The sequence below is a fragment of the Columba livia genome, chromosome 2, assembly GCF_036013475.1.
Source record: "Columba livia isolate bColLiv1 breed racing homer chromosome 2, bColLiv1.pat.W.v2, whole genome shotgun sequence".
NCBI lineage: Eukaryota > Metazoa > Chordata > Aves > Columbiformes > Columbidae > Columba > Columba livia.
In genome coordinates this window covers 12,355,331-12,373,819 of record NC_088603.1, presented here as the reverse complement: position 1 = coordinate 12,373,819, position 18,489 = coordinate 12,355,331, and the positions used below count along the sequence as shown (strand labels likewise).

Sequence of the window (18,489 nt, the reverse complement as noted above, 5' to 3'; positions counted from 1 at the left end):
AGTCCTAATGTAAAATGCAAAATTCCCTGATGCTGAGTGCAAACACATTCTCCAGTCTCCAGTGAAGGAGGGGTTAATCTCAGCTCACTTTCCCACTTTCCCCTGCACAGACCCTAGTGAGGGGCGCTGTAAATAGTGTGCCACAAAAGCAAAGGAAAAACCTCTTACAAAAGGGAGAGGTTTATGGGACTGTGGAGCAATTTTTCTTTTCCTGTTTATTTTACCTATTTTGCTCACTTGCTTTTCTCTCACTCCCTAAAAGACAGGATATTTTGGTGAAGTGTCTACCACTCAGTTTATATTTCCTTGGTTACAAAAGGACTTTTGCAAGAGTAAGGCTGCAAGAACAAGCCATCTACTTGAAAAACTGTTTTCTCTATTACTTTTGTGATATGACCTGGAGGGGGGAAAAGAAACAAAAAAGAAAAAAAAAGAAAGAAAGAAAAAAAAGGCCAATTGAGAAAAGATTATTAACTAGGCTTAAATGAACTAGATGCAACCCAAAAACTAGCTATTGGATTACTGGATTCTCTTGGGCCCTTGCACCTGAGCAAAGTCACTGATACTCCCTCTATCGTGACTGCAGAGCCAGAGGAAAGTAGTGCTGGTTCTGAAGGAGTTGTAAAATCTTCAAAATACCAAGAAATCTGGGAGTGTACAATTAGAACTGAATAATCCTCAGAAAGCTCTCCCATTTTTCACCTAGAAGCAATTATTATGTGTTATTCAGCCCTGCTTACTGTAATACATCTTGAATCATTAAAAAAAGGGAGGGAAGCATTCCGAACCGAATGAGCAACCCTGTGAGTTTTAGTATCACCTACCAGATGGGTTTCTTTTCCAGCCAGACACACACTGTCTTGTTGCCCTATTAGAGTCAGTGGGTAGGAGGTATGTTGTTGTTTGGGGTTTTTTTTGCTGTTGTTGCTAATCTGCCTTGGTTTGATCATGGTCCGGCACCAGGGGAATAGCTGTTGAAGGAGCACATCCCTCTGTTTTCTGCTGCTGGGTATCACATGAACATCACATCATTGTGATGCACAGAGGTCGGCAGGTTTTTACATATGTTAGCAAAGCCAAAAAAAAAAAAAAAAATCCTGAAAATCATTCAAAATTGGTCCCAGGGAGGCTACATTTTCAGGAAGAGATGTGAGAAGTACACACAGGAAACATATTATGCACATGATGAGCTTGTGCAGGCACCTCCTGGGTAATTTTTCCCAAATGTGCTACTTAGTTATTTTTAGGTAATGTAGGAAGTTTGTACAAGCCAAACACTGTAACACCATTTTCTTATTGCTGCTGTAACACCAAGGCTGCTTCATGTCTGTGCTGGCTTTAAAATAGCTCACATGGACTGGGTAAGCTGTGTTTTCTGAAAGAGAAATAGCAAATTTCACTGTTTTCGAGGACATCCTGCCTAGCTCTCTCTCAGGTCAAACATACACTCCAGTAATAAAGACAGCAATTTTTTTCTTGGCATATACAACACATTTTTAGGTGTTACTATTAGAATTTAAAAAAAAAAAAAAAAATCTGCCATATTTCAGTGTTTGCCTCTAGTATAGTGGTATAAATCCCACTAATTTCTATGGCACACCTCTACCTCTGTAGTAATTTGTCATTTTAAAGAACTTCAATGATTTGCTTCGAGCAAGCAGAAGAACTTTCTCTGTGTTAACCATTTAACAGCAGCCTAGGAGAATGCTAGCAAGGCAGAGAAGTGGCTTGCTTATCCTTCTAGTTTTATGATCATTGAGTATCCTGTGAGAGTGCACCTCCTCAGACTGTCCTGTATCGACAGACAGAGTCCCACTAGCTGAAACTGATTCAAATCCCGTTTCACATTCCTTTAGGCCTCTTTTACCAAGGGGCTGTGGTTTAACCCCAGCCGGCAACTAAACACCACACAGCTGCTCGCTCATTATCCCCACCCAGCAGGATGGGGGAAGAGAATTGCATCAGCAAAAGTGAGAAAACTTGTGGTTTGAGATAAAAACAGTTTGATAATTGAAATAGTATAATCATACTAATAATACTAATACCAATAATCATAAATTTTAAAGAAAATGAAAAAATAACAGAGAGATAAAAACCCAAGAAAGATGAGCGATGCAAATGAAAGCAGTTGCTCACCACTGGTAGCAGAGGATGGTTGAGATCCATGCCAGGTTAACCACACATGCATTTTCAACTGGTCATTAGCATATAGACACTATTATTGTGGTTTATGATCCATGAACTAATACTAGAAAAATGTACCGAAGGCACTAGTCGCCTTTGGAATCACAATTTGGATAAACTAATCACCAGTCTCTGATGAACACCTTATTTTGAACATGTGAGAAGAGGCCCACCTTATTCATTCCCAGAAGTCAAAGTTAGCTGAGAATGTAAGAAATGTCAGACAGGATTAGAAATTGTAAGCTTGGTTCTGTACACTGTCTTCAATATATGCTGTTAGTGATGCATTGAGAAGAAGGAAATTTAAATGGTGATCTTCCCCTTGGTGTATCTTTCTAGCATCCAGCAAGAAATTTACTCAGCTAGATTTTGCACCTGAGTCATCATATTTCTTAGATGTTGACAGACCTGTCTAGTCCTCTTCAGAGCCCGCTGATACTTCTGATCTCAACAACAGCCAGGAACAGGTTGTTCAGTTATTTAGTGTATTGTCAAAAAGTATACCTTTTATTGCTTCAAGTCTGCTGTCTCTAGCACTTAGATTGCATGAAACAATGAATAATCATTCCCTATTCACTGCCTGCCTGCCTTTCATGATTCTACAGACCTCTCCGAGTTCCTGGTCTTTGATTGTTCCATCCACACTATGCCATGGCCTCAAGGCAGGCTATCACCAGACACACATACTTGAAAATCTGGAGTGTAACTCAAGCAGGACCTGTGATTCCTGGGGATCTCACTGCGCAATGCTGCCATACACATAACCTCAGTGCAGCACCCTTCTGCAGGTGTATACCTCTCCCCAGTGCCTGCAGAGGCAGCTGATGGTTATGGTCCCCAACAAATGGATTTCAGCCACTGCAGCAGTCTTGTAGGATGAATCCCAGCCCCTCAGTCAGTGTATTTAAACATGTTCAGTTATGAGCGGTTTGGTCAAATTCCTCCTTAGGGAGCATAAGGCACCAGAGCTTTTGATGGCACAGTGTGAGGTACAGCAGGGACCCTGCCTCTCAGAGGTCAGTGAATATCCCCTTCCAGCAGTCTGAGCCCCAGGCAGCTCCACACAGAATCAAATTCCCTGGTTTTGTTTTCAAAACTGTGTCTGTTGCCATTGTTTGGATTTCTCCCATGCTTAAAGCTAAGCCATAGTCTGGTTCTGATTCAGGAAAGCTTGTACTTAGATCTGTTTCTGCTATGGGCTGCCGATGTTTTTTGTTGCGTGCCCTTATTTGCTAACTTGGACAGAGAGCATCGGAGTCAGTATCATCTAAGTCAGGTCATTAGGTCATCTGAATAATTTTCCTAATTGGCAAGAGCTGTACTAGATATGCCTTTATTTCATAATTATTTCAGATAATAAGGTGGGCAAAGTTGAGTATCTTCCTTCTGGATCAGCTGAAGACAATGGCAATCACCTTTCACAAATTTTCCATCTCCATTTTAAGCAAAGTCCTGTACTTTTTTCACAGATAATGTTTCCCTTCACTCTGCTGTGTTACACATCAGTAAAGTCTAATTACATTGTTTTAAACAGCCAGAACCCTGTGAGCTGGCAGGGAGGGTTCAGCAGCAATGGAGAGATCATGGCAAGTTTCCTTTCAGTAGGCTACTTTTGTGAAGGTTTACAAATACACACCTGTGTTTTTTCATTTAAGAGAGGAAGGAGTGATTTCTGTTGCTAGCCATAAGTTTATTATTCTAAAGTCAAGAGTACAAACCTAAAAATCCCAGCAGAAGAGTTCCTAATCCTCCTTTGTGGATGCAATAAGGTTATGAAAATGCCATCTTGCTCGCAAGAGGAGACTGCCCTACATTGCATTTACTGTAGTTGCTGACCTTGGACAAAGGTACCATGGCTCTGGCTCCTGGGTTCTTACCTATTGTTTCTGATTTCAAATGTTTCACTTTCAAGTATGCCAGGAATTACGGAGGTCAATCCTTCTAACCTCTGCAGTCGATGTGGTGTAGATAGCCTGCAAAAATGTGCTCTACATAAGCAGGTCAAACAGGGGCTAGATATTGAAATGCAGAAAAATAAAAATTAAGTCCTGCCTGTATTGTTGAAAATGCATTGTTAACAATCTAGTGTTTACTAAACATTTCTAAAAACAGAAACTTTCTCTGTCAGAGATATCAGTTAAATCAGAAGTTTGCTCTACTACAGAGATTGCGAATTCTTTCTTTCAGTATCATAGCTTTTCAATAATATACTGCCCCTTGTAATTCAATATTAAGGACGCCAGCCAAAATGAAGATGCCACCTACCATCTCTTCATTCCTGTCCTCCCTGGAAGTTGGCTTGGCAGCAGAATAACCTTCAACAGGAACAATATTATCTCTTCAAATGTAGCGTGGAGTATCGGATGGCTAGTTCTGCAGAGCCCTTATGACCCAGAGACATAGGCAGTGTCATTATTAGTGATGCATTATAGTTCTGTAAAGCTCTTGATGAGGCAGACTCTCTAGGTTAACTCTACTGTGCATAATGACCAAAAGGAGAAAAACATGAAAGAGTAGACAGAAGATTGAGGAATAGTGCATAAATAAATATATTTCTTTAACTGCTTTCCTCTCTCCCATTCAATTACTGAAGCAAATACAAGATTGCAACATCTCCTCTTGCTTGTGAAACTGAAAAAATCAATGCATTAATTTACCTGAGGAGTGCAGAGGTGGGGTTTTTTAAGAAATCTTACACAATAAATTAGAAACTGTTGCCAAAAATTGTAGTATTTTTCTTCCTCCTTTTTTTAAACCCCCGCCCCTTACAATTTTATTATTCTCCAACCTTTCATCATAGGAGAACTGTATTTTTTTTTTTTTTCCGCAAATATAGAGAATGTGTTGTGGAAACTCAAGACTAAAGACATTACAAGAGATAACAGGACTGAAAATGATCCACAGTTTTGCGTTTTCCCTGTGTGCATCCTCTGACTTACCCCCTTCCTTTTAGTGCTCTTCATTTCTAAAATTGCTTATGATTGTTCTATTACAGCTGCTTACAGTATTTATCTTATGTAGTTTGGTGTCATTTGCCTGCTTTGTCTGATTTTCACAATAGAAGTACATGTGCCACCATTAGAGAGGTAATCTTATGTCTGCTACACAGAGGTCTCATAAAAGACACATTTGAAAGACCTTCTGTTTCAAAGATACCAGAAAGTATAAAGCAATTTCACATTGCCCAGTGGCTGCCAGGTATCACACAAGTCCATCAGGTTCACAGGCTTTCTGAGGCACTCAGTGAATTCAGGCTGCCTCTGATTTACATGCCATGATGACTTGTGGTCTGCTGCAGCTCCCACTGAGGTGTCTGAAGAACTGAGATATTTCCTGGTGTGTCAGGATCAGGTTCTCTAGAAATCTGTTCGAGTGACGGAAACTTCCATGGATTTCCTTCACTGTCCCTAGGCCGAAACATACCATAAATGCAGACACGTCACTATCAGGCACACCTGATGTTGTGCATGTATCCTTTGTGCCTGATCTCTGGAAGTTTTACATTTGCATCACTGCAATTTTTTAACTACATCAGTGCAAACGCCTTCTTGGCCAAAAATCAGACTATAAAATTTCACAGACATCAGACATAAAGTAAGGCAAACAAGTAATGTTTATTTTATATTGTCATGTTTTTAATTAGCCACCGTATTAGTGAGGGTGATTAAGTTAAGATGCTAAGGTCACACATTCATGTTCACAAGTCTGTGGTTCTCTGACTATGAAAGAAAAAACAGCTGGAATAAGACAATACGAATTATAAATACAAATAACTCCTTGAGTTTTCTTATTCAGTGGTGCATAATCAATACAAATTCTTTTCAAACCTGAACATAGTGTGAAGCAAGAGCTATCTTTCTTTTCATGCTTCCTGGCTACAATATCATTATGTACTATAATTGGGTCTGTAAAAACCTATTAGGTAAGGTGAGAAAGGAGGTGTGAAAATCAGAAATGAACCTGCTTCCTGCTAAAAAGTATGTCTGAGTCAAAATATTTCACCTTTATTTAAAAAAAATCATGCAACCAAAGAGACGTATTCAGAGGGGGATGGAACCATGAGAAACGATCATGGTGGAAAATGGCTGGGCAAAGCCACTGTCAGTGGAAATAGAGCAAAGGTAAAGTTGGCATCTCCTTCCCCCTCAGATCAGAGCTTCCATAAATAGAATTGTGAGCTCAATGAGAAAAGACCACATTATCCTTGTGTCTTAATTAACCTGACCTTTTAAACGCCTTATTTCCAGAGAGGCTGGTTTAAAGATGCCACATTTTATGCAACTGAATGCCATATGATGTAACTTTTCTTTTTCTATCATGTATTCCTTCTTCTTTCCTTCCTAACCTGTCTTAATTCTCTCCCCTTAGCTTTAGAAAATAAAAATTAACTAGTCACTAAAAGCTTAATTTGTTAGTTCATGTTCTGTCTTGGCAAAGCAGTGCAGCACACAGCTCTGCAAGTAACTTTGGTGAGACACAGACACAGGCTGGAAGTTCAACAGGTGCCAAAGGGTTTTCAGGATAGGGAGCCTAAAGACTCAGTCCTGCAAATGGGCCCCCACACGTGAAATTGAGACATAATTTTTACTCACATCCAGGCTCTGAGCTGCTTTCTGTGGAACAACTTGTGTGAGTGCAGACTTATTGCTCTGATGGGGAAACAGTGTTTTGATATTTAATACAAGTGGAACTCGTCGGGATATAAAGGAGGTTTTAAATCATGATAGTTGGTTCCACATAGTTCTCTGCAGGTTCCTCTGTCAGCCGAGCCTAATCCTGGGCTGCAGCAAAGATACGCGGTTCCACCAGAAGCTCTGGATGCATAGTCAGCTGCTCACCCCTTACCTGCTTGCAGCCAGGTTATATCTTGGAGAAGAGAGGAAACCAGATATGGCCATGGCCCCACAGAAAGCGGGAGGACCATTCTCTGGGCTCTAAGGACCACAGGGACCTTCTCTATGCTTGGGACTCACACGTCCTGCACAGGTGGCATGCTGGTGTCTGACAGTATCAAACCATGGGAAAAGTTCCACGCTCGGCGCTGGCTGGGATGCAGCCGGCAGCCAAGCAGGGCTCGTGCTTGGAAAGGGATCAGGTGCATCGCTCCAGGGGCAGGTTGCTTCACAGCTTGGTTACACTCGTGTTTACTTCCTCAACCTGTCTCTGCCGCAAGCAACGCACAGGACTGAAGGATGTATCAGAGGTGCAATACATCTAAACAAACCCATCAGAAATGGCAGAAATTTTATAGAATGTTTATTTAGACAGCAGCACATTTTCTGTCCCGTGCAGAACATCAGTGAGATGAATCTCTATTTTCAGGCATTCATCTGCTGTAGCGAAGAGCTCTGCCTCCCAGCACAGGCGTTGCACAACCATGGTCCAGAGCAATGTGTGATTCATTGACTCAGCCACAACAGAGTGCTCCTTCCATAGCTCACGACTGCCATTTCATTCCCTTCCTGGCACTCCTGGCAGTCACTCTCTCCCATTGTTTTGCTTCAACATAGATCATTCTTTACATTAGTAATTACTCCTGTAATGATGCTCTGGCTTTTCCTAGTCTCACTTAGATTTATCTAGAATTTTTGCAATGTTAGTTGTTGCTGATGCAGGAGCTAAGAGTGTCTGCAATTGAATTTGACAGAAAGACTCTCACTTATTAAACTGGAATCTGAGTCCAGACCAAATTATTGTTTCAGATGCTAGAAAAGTCTGTCAGATCATTTCTTAGGCTGAATTCATGATACTGGTGACACAAGAGCCTATGGTGCAAGCAGAGCCAATTGCAAATAAATTATTCAATGCATTTGCCCATTTTTCTGTTTGTGAATCATTTCTGATTTCTAATAATGTGTTCATAAGCATTCAACCACATGGATTATAGAACAAATCTCAGCCTAAGGGAACTTTGCAAACTACTCACTTTTTACTAGTAATTATCTAGTGTGAATGCAGTAGTTCATTTAAGTCACATGGCATCAGTTATGCTTCATCTTTGAATGATGTAATCTTTTTTTAAAACAGGAGGATATTGACTGATACGAGTAGAACTTTAGGGATGAGTAAACATTCAGGACATGCAGAAAATCTGTGCTATAAATAATAAACCAACCATTATACAGATATTTGAGGAAAACCCCAAAAAGGGCTGAGCAAGGATATCTATAATTAACTTTTTTTTCTCTTTTGGCTATTCTGCCAGCCCGAGGCATAATGTCAGCTACCATGATGACAACTGTAATGTGAGTTTTTTTCTTTCTTTACTGACAGGTACCAGCAGTGCAGAAGTAAAGGAAAATCGAAACATTGGCAACCTGGAGGATCATCCAATATCCTCTAATGAGAGGGCAAGAGGGGGAACACCTAGCAGTAAGAGAAAAAGACCCTTAGAGGAAGGCAATAATGGCCATTTCTGCAAACTCCAGCTCATCTGGAAAAAAGTCTCGTGGTCAGTGACGCCAAAGAATGCTCTGGTTCAGCTACATGAACTTAAACCAGGTTTACAATATAAAATGGTTTCCCAGACAGGTCCAGTGCATGCTCCAGTCTTTGCTGTTGCTGTGGAAGTAAATGGACTTACGTTTGAAGGCACAGGGCCCACAAAAAAGAAAGCCAAAATGCGTGCTGCAGAGCTGGCTCTGAAGTCATTTGTTCAGTTCCCCAACGCCTGCCAAGCTCACTTTGCCATGGGGAATTGCATCAACCCATCCACGGACTTTACTTCTGATCAGGCAGACTTTCCAGACACTCTGTTCAAGGAGTTCGAACCATCTACACACAACGAGGACTTTTCAGTCTATAACCCCGTTAATAACGAATTACTTTCCACTGCTTATCGACACGGGCGCTTACTCTGCCATACACTGGACTTAATGGGCCACGGTAAGCAAAACAAGCACAAGATGGCATCCAAAGCAGAGAGCGAGAAGAACCCAGTGGTGCTGCTAAATGAGCTGCGGTCGGGCCTGCGGTACGTCTGCCTGTCGGAGACTGTGGAGAAGCAGCACAGCAAGAGTTTTGTGATGGCGGTGAGAGTGGATGGGAGAACATTTGAAGGCTCAGGACGCAGCAAGAAGCTGGCCAAGGGTCAAGCAGCACAGGCGGCCCTGCAGGCACTCTTTAACATTCGGCTGCCCAGCCACATTCCCAGCAGAAGTAAATGTCACCATTTGCCACAGGTGAGAGCTCCTGGGTAGCCACCACCATGTTGGAGGAACTCCTCCATGAACGGAATCAGTGTTGCTGTAACTGCTGTTGTTCTGCCAGGTGGTTCCTGTGATACTACAGCAAGCGCCATAGCACTTTTCTCATAACAAAAGCCAGATGCCACAGGCAAAGCTTGAAAATCATATCCTGAAATCAACTGATACAATTTTCAGAGGAGACATAGATGAGAAGGCAAAATGTAGGGGGAAATGCCAACATCTCAATTTGCTAGAGAGAATTATAACATTGACACAGGCAGAAAAAATCAGGTCATTATGTGGTTCTGCATCTTTGTTGACAGAAAGCAGCCCATAAAGAACACCCCATATCCTCCTTTTAGAGTCGTTATTTTTTAACGAGGACAGTGCCATTCAGAGGAGACAGCAATGACAATGAATGTGCTTGTGTCAGAGCAAACTCTCCAGACAGTTCTGCCACTAGAAAAGTTAAGGATATTTGTTTATTATAGAGTTACTTTTGGGGTTGGTTTTTTTTTGTTTTAAAATATTTGTCCAACAGCTCGAGGGATAGTGAAAGCTCTGGAATTTTCCTGGAATACATATAGAGGTTACTCCTGTATTAATGCAGAAAATATGTATCTGAGGGTGCATACTTAGCACATCAAAATATCATATTTGGTCAAATGCCAAAGGCTATCCTAGTGTTAGTCAGAGTTGTGTCATTTTTCTAAGTTCAAAGGAAGGCAGGATTAGTAGCAATTGTCATTAACATTAGTAAAGACATTTGGGAGGTGTTCAAAGAGTTTGATAAGAGTTGAATCCTTTAGGTGACATGATTTCATGCAGGACACAGGAATTATATTGGGTGACCCAGAAGTTTCTTTCCTATGTTTCCAAAAAGGAAACATGAGAAATGTAACAAAGTCTAAAATACATCATAATCCTCCACTTCTTACTTTTAATTCTGTTTTGTTTACTCCATGAGCCAGAGGGATAATAACATACTTTAATAATAGCAGCGATCTTCACTTGGCAGTCATTTTGGAAGCCTTGGCCAGCGTCACAGTTCCATCTTCCCAGTACTCCTCTGAAGTACAGACAGTTTAAAATGAGAAATCTATGCTGTTTGCAGCCTGAATTAATTCTGGTAAAAAGCAGTTTGTTTTAATGAACATGCCTATCCAGGAAGACCTTATTGCAGCCTTTCAGTACTTAAAAGGCACCTATAAGAAAGATGGGGACAAATATTTTAGCAGGGCATGTTGTGACAGCACAAGGGATGATGGTTTTAAACTGAAAGAGGGGAGACTCAGGCTAGACATAAGGAAGAAATTCTTTACAATGAGGGTGGTAAAAAACTGACACAGGTTGCCCAGAGAGACCCTCAATGCCCCATCCCTAGAGACATTCCAGGCCAGGCTGGATAGGGCTCTGAGCAACCTGACCTCATTGAAGATGTCCCTGCTCATTACAGGGGATGTTGGACTGGATGACTTGTACAGGTCCCTTCCAACTCAAACTATTCTATGATTCTGTGATCCTTCCCCATGGAAACCTAGCAGCTGGATATAAGGAGGAATCTCTAGTTCTGTCGTGCTGGCTGCTTTGCTGCCCTCAGTGAACTTTGCTGGGTGGGTTGGCAGGTAAATGCCATGCATTCATTGACTGACGGTTTGTCGTGTTCTGAAACTGTACCGCAAGTATTGTTGCCTCAGTTCCTGAGCTCTCAAAATATTCCCTGTTTTCTTGGCTTCATGATCATCTTCTGCCTGGAATATTACTTCTTGTCTGAGTCTCCAGTTGTTCACTAGGTGACACATTCTTCAGTGTATATTGCCTTTTTATGGTGCTTTTTCCTTTCTCTAGACTTCTGACCTCCTTTTCTTCTCCTCACTGTTCTGGAAGTATAAATGTCAGTGAAAAGGTGTCACTGAACTTCCTCTGTCTTTTTTTTTTTTGAGTGGTTATGTATTGTCCAACTAAAAGATTACTCACACACTTTTAATGCCAGTATTCAGCAGATTGAGAGATAAACCTTAACACTGATTTCTGCTGACCTCGTTACTAGCTGCTCTCGTCAACAGACATACCAGCTGTAACAAAAAACCTGAGTTTGTGTTACTCACCTAAGTCATAACCCAAATTCCACTGAAACCAAGAGACCCATTTCCACTGAATTCAGATGGCCTATGGCTTAAGCATTAAATCCAGAAGCACCTTTCCTTGTTCTCACTGCGTTATGCAGTATCTCATCAAGTGACTGTCTTTGCTCACTGCTTCAGTCAGCTCACCTGGCTGTTTGGTCAGAGGTGGGAACTGCACTGTGGAGACTGTAGTTCTCATTGAGCTGTGGTCAGAGCCAACTGCTCCAGAAGTTGTTTCAGTTGCTCTTTCTCTCCCTGACCTTCTGCAAATCACATTTTCAAGTACACATTTTAAACCAACTTTTCAAAGCTATTCCTACTTAGTAGGCTCATCTTGGTTTGTGTCAAAAAGTGTTTAAAAGCAGGAGAGCACCTTGAAACCCGAATAGCTTATTGATAGACTTTGAAATATTACAGATGTTTGACTTCTTGACAGAATAGGGACTAATTATTGTGCTATCCAACCATTCACTCTTTTCATGCACTTCATCATATTTGTTAGGATATCGGGTAGCTACCTCATTGATGCTAGGGACAGGGAAACAAGATCAGCTGTAACTATTTCACCTATATTTTGAGTATTTTGTAGAATTCAGTGATCTTAGGAGGCCAAAATCTGGGCTTTCCTCATTACAGCCTGACTGGAAGCAGGAAAAGCCCAAATTCTTTTAATACTGATAGTCCAGTTGTGCTGAGCTTACAGATTTCGCAGTCTCCAAGAAAGTGCAAAAAAAAGTTCAGATGTCCTTATGAGCTGGGCCTCCCAACCATAGACATTTCTACCTTGCTCATCAGGGCTTCCAGGGGACCAGTGTCCCTCTGCCTGGGCCTCAGGCATGCCGTGGGACTGACAGTCATTCCTGCTGACCAAGGGAGATTCAGTGTAAAATGTCCCAAGAGGCACTATTTCCTCCAGCCTGTCCTGATAGGTGCTGCCTACACAGAAGGCTTCTTGAACCACCAGGAAATGCAGAGCATAGATGTAAAATCCTGACACCTTGATCTCTTCTGATTCAGGCAAAACAAATAAATGCAAGAACAGGAAAACCAGAAATAGATTAATTCCCTGGGGCAGCTGCAGTCCAGCTTGCTCCTTCAGCTGCTTCTCCTGCCCCTCACCTGCCAGTGCTGAAAACCCACCGTGAAATTGTGAGCACTTTCTTGAAAGAACACCACTGTGCCTGTGATTTTATTCCCTGTGATTGTTCCACAATATTTTAGGGCTGATTCCAAAAATAAACAAAAGCACATCACACCTTACACCAAAAAAAATTTATTTAATCTCGTAACTTAAAGGCAAAATAATTGAGATTGTGGCATTTTTAGCACCATAAACAGTGCTTTGATCCACTTCTGTGATTCTCATACAGGTGTAATGGTGGCTGGGGGACCTGAACTCTTACACAGGGTGACTAGAAGGTAGCTGAGATAATCCAAGAAGCTGAAATGGTCACAAGCTTTGCCCATCAATCTGCCAGCTACTCCTCTTCCTTAGACGGAATGTCTCATCTGTGCTATGCCACTGAAGTGCAAGATAAATACTGTTGATGGTCTGAGACTGGGCACACCACGTTGATCAGAGCAGCCAAGAAAGGAGCCTGGAGATCTGCTAAATCAATGGCAGAGATAAAGTGAGACCAGGAGAATGGAAATTATGATGCATCACTGTGTGCCTTCTCTAAAACACTAAATATTGCTCCTTCTTTTCTAGCATGCTTGGTCTGAACTTGTATTGTTCATAAACTAATATGCAGTTTCTTCAATTATCAACTGTTATGGAAGTGTGACAAGTGTTTCTTCCAACCTTGCAAGCTAATGTTCTTATATTCCAAAACAGGAGACACCAAAGGGTGTTGACCTAACCAGCCCTAACAAGTCTGCACTGTTAGAAATACGTCCGCACACTCCCAGGCTTTCCAAGGGCAGTGTACTCATTTCAGGAGATCAAGGTGACCGCCAACTGCTTCTGACCACTTTTCAGATTGTTTTTCTAATCTTGTAATCCTTCTAATCTATCTCACTCAATCTAAACAGCATTCTTACTGCTGTAGAGCAAAAGCATTAATTAATATTGCCATAAAAATTAGTAATGGAGGGGTGCTTGGAATTCAAGTGGTCCTAAATTAAAAAAGAATAGCTGTGAAAATCGCATTCACTCCACTTTGAAATGGCTTATTGCTGCTGTTGCTGGTTCACAGCCAGAGCCTTCAGAGCAGTAGTTGTCAATTTATTTATTTAAACAAAACCTCCGTGTGTTTTGTGTGTGTGCCATCAAAAAGAATCAGGGTTTTGTTACTTTGTCAAATAAAGCAAACCATTTGAATCCAGTTAAATCCCTTATTTGCCAAAAGCTTCATTTGCAAACCAAAGCAACTGCAGAATCCCCATTGCAGTGGTTCTATATGCTGAGCAGGTCAATGATTCCTGCCAGCTAACTTAAGTGTCACCTTGGTGAGCAGCATCATGGAAAGAACAACCAGGGAAAGCCCCAGACCCCACACCGCTCATCCATTTCCCTCCAGAAACCTGTTTCGTGTTGCAAAACTGGTTCCTTTTCATGCAGTGTCCATTGTTCCTGCCTCCTTCACTTTATTTCCCTCACCATCCTCACTTACAAGCTTCTTTGCAACCCTGTCTTCTTGCCTGTATCACAATTAAGCTGGGTCTGAGGTTGGCAGTGATAGATTTGACTCCAGTGCAAGGAGGGACAGCACGCGTAGCCAGCATTGAGCTCCATCATGTTTCTCTGAAAAGCTCTGTCTGGTCAAGTGATCAGGTATTTTTTATAACTGTCTCTGCTATCTCCTGCACGAAGAGAAACAGCTGATAGGTCTGTGTTTAGCTCCTGACAGTAAGATGCAAGAAAGGGAAATGGTGGGGACCAGAGAGATGCCTGTGCAGTAGAAATAATGTTTGATTTTCAACCACCTATTTCTGACTCTGTAGGTGGGGAAAGTTGCTTCTTATAATCAGAGCAACGGGCAGTCAAGACATTTATAGGATTACAGTTTCTTAAGCAAAACAATGGCAAAAGAACCAATTTAGAGGCACAGCATTAGTGCAGTGGATACTGTCATTATTATCCCATCTGCTAATAAGATTGCAGTCACTTCTAAGCTCACAGCTGAGGGAGAAGGACCACCCGCCCCTCACCCCTCATACAACTCCAACATAAAGGATTATTATTGCCCTAGAGAGATTACATCTTGAGTCTTAGATGAAGAAATTACCATGTTTTAATGTATATAATCTATGCCAGATCAAAAGGAGATGCAGAAGGGCTACCCACATGGAATCACGGGAAGCGAATTAACAGGGTAGAAAGGACTCCAGTCACTGGCTCTCATGGCATCAGCACATCGTGTAAACACATTAAGGGGTTTGCATCTGAAAAACAGACATCACTACAAAATAAGGCATTACATTGCATCAGCTGGGCTATACAGTAATCTCCAGCTATCTGCTGCAGGGAGAAGCATCTGAATTGGCATATCTATCTCCACCCGCCATACCTCCTACCTTTTGCTCCTCAGTTGCTGTGTCCTGTAACTCCCTGCTCCCTTCTGGCCATAGATAACTCCAACATAATCCCAAAAAGATTCCCATGCACTTCTCTTTAAGTCCTGTGTCCTATAGCATGCTTAGGGTTTTCAGAGCATTAGGTATGCTAAACAGAACTCTTCTAAAAGAGATGTTAAAATTCTAAATATACGGCTCACCTAATTAATAATACTTGGGAGACCTGTAATAATGGTGATAATTAGTTAATGAATGGCTGGTTTTCAGTTACAGAAGTGAAAAAATAATTTTAATATCATCAAGGAAAGCATCTGAAAGGCTGAAAGGCGTTTTTCTCAAGTGTATATATACTGATGTAATTTAAGTTTATAAGCAATCCAAAACCCTTCTTCTTCTCAAAAAAGGAAAAATAAAAATATCTGATTTTCCTTTATAAAGACTTTGAAGAGTTCACTGTGATCACAATACGTTTACAATGGGGTGAATCTGATTTAGCCATCTGACTTGGCTGCTGGCTGCTCTTTTAGTGTAGTTGCAAATATTTCATACCATCCATACATCCAAGGAACCAGTGTTTGATCTCTTCCTTTCAGAGTCTAGATTGCTTATTAAACATGGCTCGTGAGACACAGTGTGGACTCTGCTGACTTCTGTCATTTACCACGATGAACCAGCCTTGCCTATCCAGGAAGCTGATGGTCTGCATCTGATTTGTGAAGAATTATTATTTACACGACCCATTATGGTGAGACAGTTTGTGCAGCATGATTAGTGCTCCAGCAATGAGCAGAGCTAGTTAGTACATGAAAGCTGAATCCCAGTCTGGTGTCATCCACACATAAAACTTCCTTTTAAACAAGACACTCTTGCAGCTGTCAGAGTCGCCTTTGTTGCTTTCTGGCTTTGTATGTGAACTGGGGACACTTCAAAAAGCTCCTGGCAAGCTGGACCTCATTAAAGTTCCTGCTTCCTCCTGGACTTGCATCCTGACATTGTTTATGATGCTTCATTATTATCTACTTAATGCAAGTCGTGATCGTTCTGCTTTGTTAAATGGAGTTGTAATACAAGTGCCCGGAGTGAATTTTTCTTTGGTTGAGTTCCATCCAAAGCCTTCTCTGTTTGAATCAGAGTGTTAGAGTCATGCCAAAACTGTGTTCATTCTCTATTTTTATCTGTAGTCACATCTAGGAAGCCTTAATTATTCAAACAGACTTATCCTTCTGTGCACAGAGAGTAGGAAGCAGGCTCCTACCATTGATTATACGATGACTACCTCCCTCTTGTGGTCCCCATGCCAGCTGTGTGGCAGGCAGAGCATCACCCTGCCAGAGGAAGGCTGATAGCACAACATGCCAGCACCCCTTGGCAAGGTGGCAGCTCAGAGCCCGCCGTGTCCCCAGGGATGCTGCTGAGAAGCCCAGTGCCACATGCAGCAGAGGGACCGCTCCTTCCTGCTGGATAAGGGGGAATGCCTTTGTCCATTGCATTTTATTGCATCCGTCAGCCTTTAAAGAGTGCATTTGTATAGTAGTTTTGGAAAACAAAACCATTTCTCCTGCCCCTTTATCTCAGCTAAAACTGCTTATGCATACTGCGATGTGAAAGGATTATATATATCCAAATACACACACAAAATAGTATGCATGTCATAAAATTCAATAGTTGGGATATATTTGGGGCTTAATCTTAGGATTGTTGAGAATTAATAGACAGAAGAGACTTTAGACTTGTTATAATGGATGTAAAATGTGATTTGTGTGTTTAGACAGGTATGTAACAAAAAAAAGAGAATTGCCTCATGTTCTTTGAGGAAGTAATATCCTTTGTTGCTTCTTTAGTGCTTTATTGATATGAACACCTTATAAGTGAGTTCGGATATCTAATGGAAGTAAAATTAGTCAGAGCAAGGTTTCTTTTTTCTTTTTTCACATGCATGATGTGGGCTTTTGTTAAGACAAAATATTTTTACAAACTCCTGAGAAATAGAAATGGGAGATAAATATGTATATGCTCTGGGAAAGTGAGTAAATTATCAATCTTCTTTCACTACAAGTTTTAGTTAATGAAAATAATCAATATTGTCTATGTCTCATGATACCCTTCAGCTTCTTAGGCTGAATTCTAGGAGAAATAAAGTATTAAGGCATCCATAAACCTTTCCTCCTCCACCTTAAATACTCCAATATTGTCTTTAGACAAATTCATGTTTCTTTTTCATCTTCTCTAGTTTTCTAACTGATAAGTCAGTTTACTTCCAAGCAAGAAGTTCCATTGTTTCCTGTTTTTCTTCTGAACTGGAGTGGATATTTAGTATGAAAACACCAAAGCGTGATTGCTCTTAACCTACTTGTCATCACATCTGCTGCAGGTACCAGCCACGTAATCAGACCTGAATTCAGACAATGATACCTTAAAATCCGTGCTACACTGACATGTCACTCAAATGAGCCCATGTTACTGAAGCCACACTGATTTGTTGTATAAATTCCTTCTGTGCTGTTTTTTCTCACCCTCTTTATCCAGTTCACCTCTAAAAAACAAAGGTGGATAAAGAACATTTCCTGAACAAACATACTCACATGAACAAAAGTAACATGTTTTCGTTTGTTCAGAGATACAGTTTGAGTGTTCCATGATTTCTAGGTTCTTATGTTCATGTCACTTCATCGTTGAGTTCCTATTTTTAGGCCATCTTCTATGAACTGGGCACTATTACTCACAGAAATAATTACAGTAATCTCCTTTCCTTGCTATGTGGGTCATTGCTTTATTAGGTTAAACACAAGGAATAACGTGAGTCTCCAAGGTCTTGTGGGAAGGTTGAAGATGGCAACGCTGGCTTCATTTCTTGTTTGATAATTAGTTTTTATCCCAATCAACTCTGCCCTATAGTTTTAAGCAATAATCCTCTCTGGGATACTGGAGGATGAACTCATACTTCAGACTCGGCTCCCTCTTTTATTCCACTCTCCTTGATACATGCACAAGTTATTCTAACCCTCAGTGTCTAATGAACCTTGTACACTCATAATATGGACAATAGTTCATAACAGCACCACAAATAGATTGTTAGGGTTTGGTTGTCCTGGTCATTACAGAGAAACAGTGTCCAAGAAAGCTGCAGAAATTAAAAATGCTTGTTTAAATCTGACCCAGCACACAGAAACCCTCCACAAACCAAGTTAGTGGCCATCAACATGCAACAGCCAAAAAGGTTGAGCTAGAAAATGACAGGGAGCAGTGGTTGATAACACAATAGGCATGAAGTCAAGTTCCTTGAAGGGTCATGGTTATGGCAGCAATGAGGGGCAGATGAGCTGAGTGATGTAAACCAGAAGATACAAGCCAGAGCCACGCTGAAGCTCTTGTGTCTGAGTATCAGCAACTCAGATTAAAATGAAAACAGATCACATAGCTGTTAAAACTGTTCTCTGAGCCAAAAGTTAGCAGTTGCACCACTTGGAATAGCA

General features: G+C 41.2%; 1 protein-coding gene across 2 annotated transcripts in view; it reads left to right on the top strand.

Annotated features, from left to right (window-relative positions):
• ADARB2 (adenosine deaminase RNA specific B2 (inactive)) overlaps positions 1–18,489 on the top strand; it is a 315,094-nt gene that overhangs the window by 200,630 nt on the left and 95,975 nt on the right. For both annotated transcript variants that reach the window (XM_065050500.1, XM_013367407.3), the window contains exon 3: positions 8,458–9,365. In XM_065050500.1, coding sequence (XP_064906572.1) covers positions 8,458–9,365 — 908 coding nt within the window. The remainder of the gene's footprint in view (positions 1–8,457; positions 9,366–18,489) is intronic.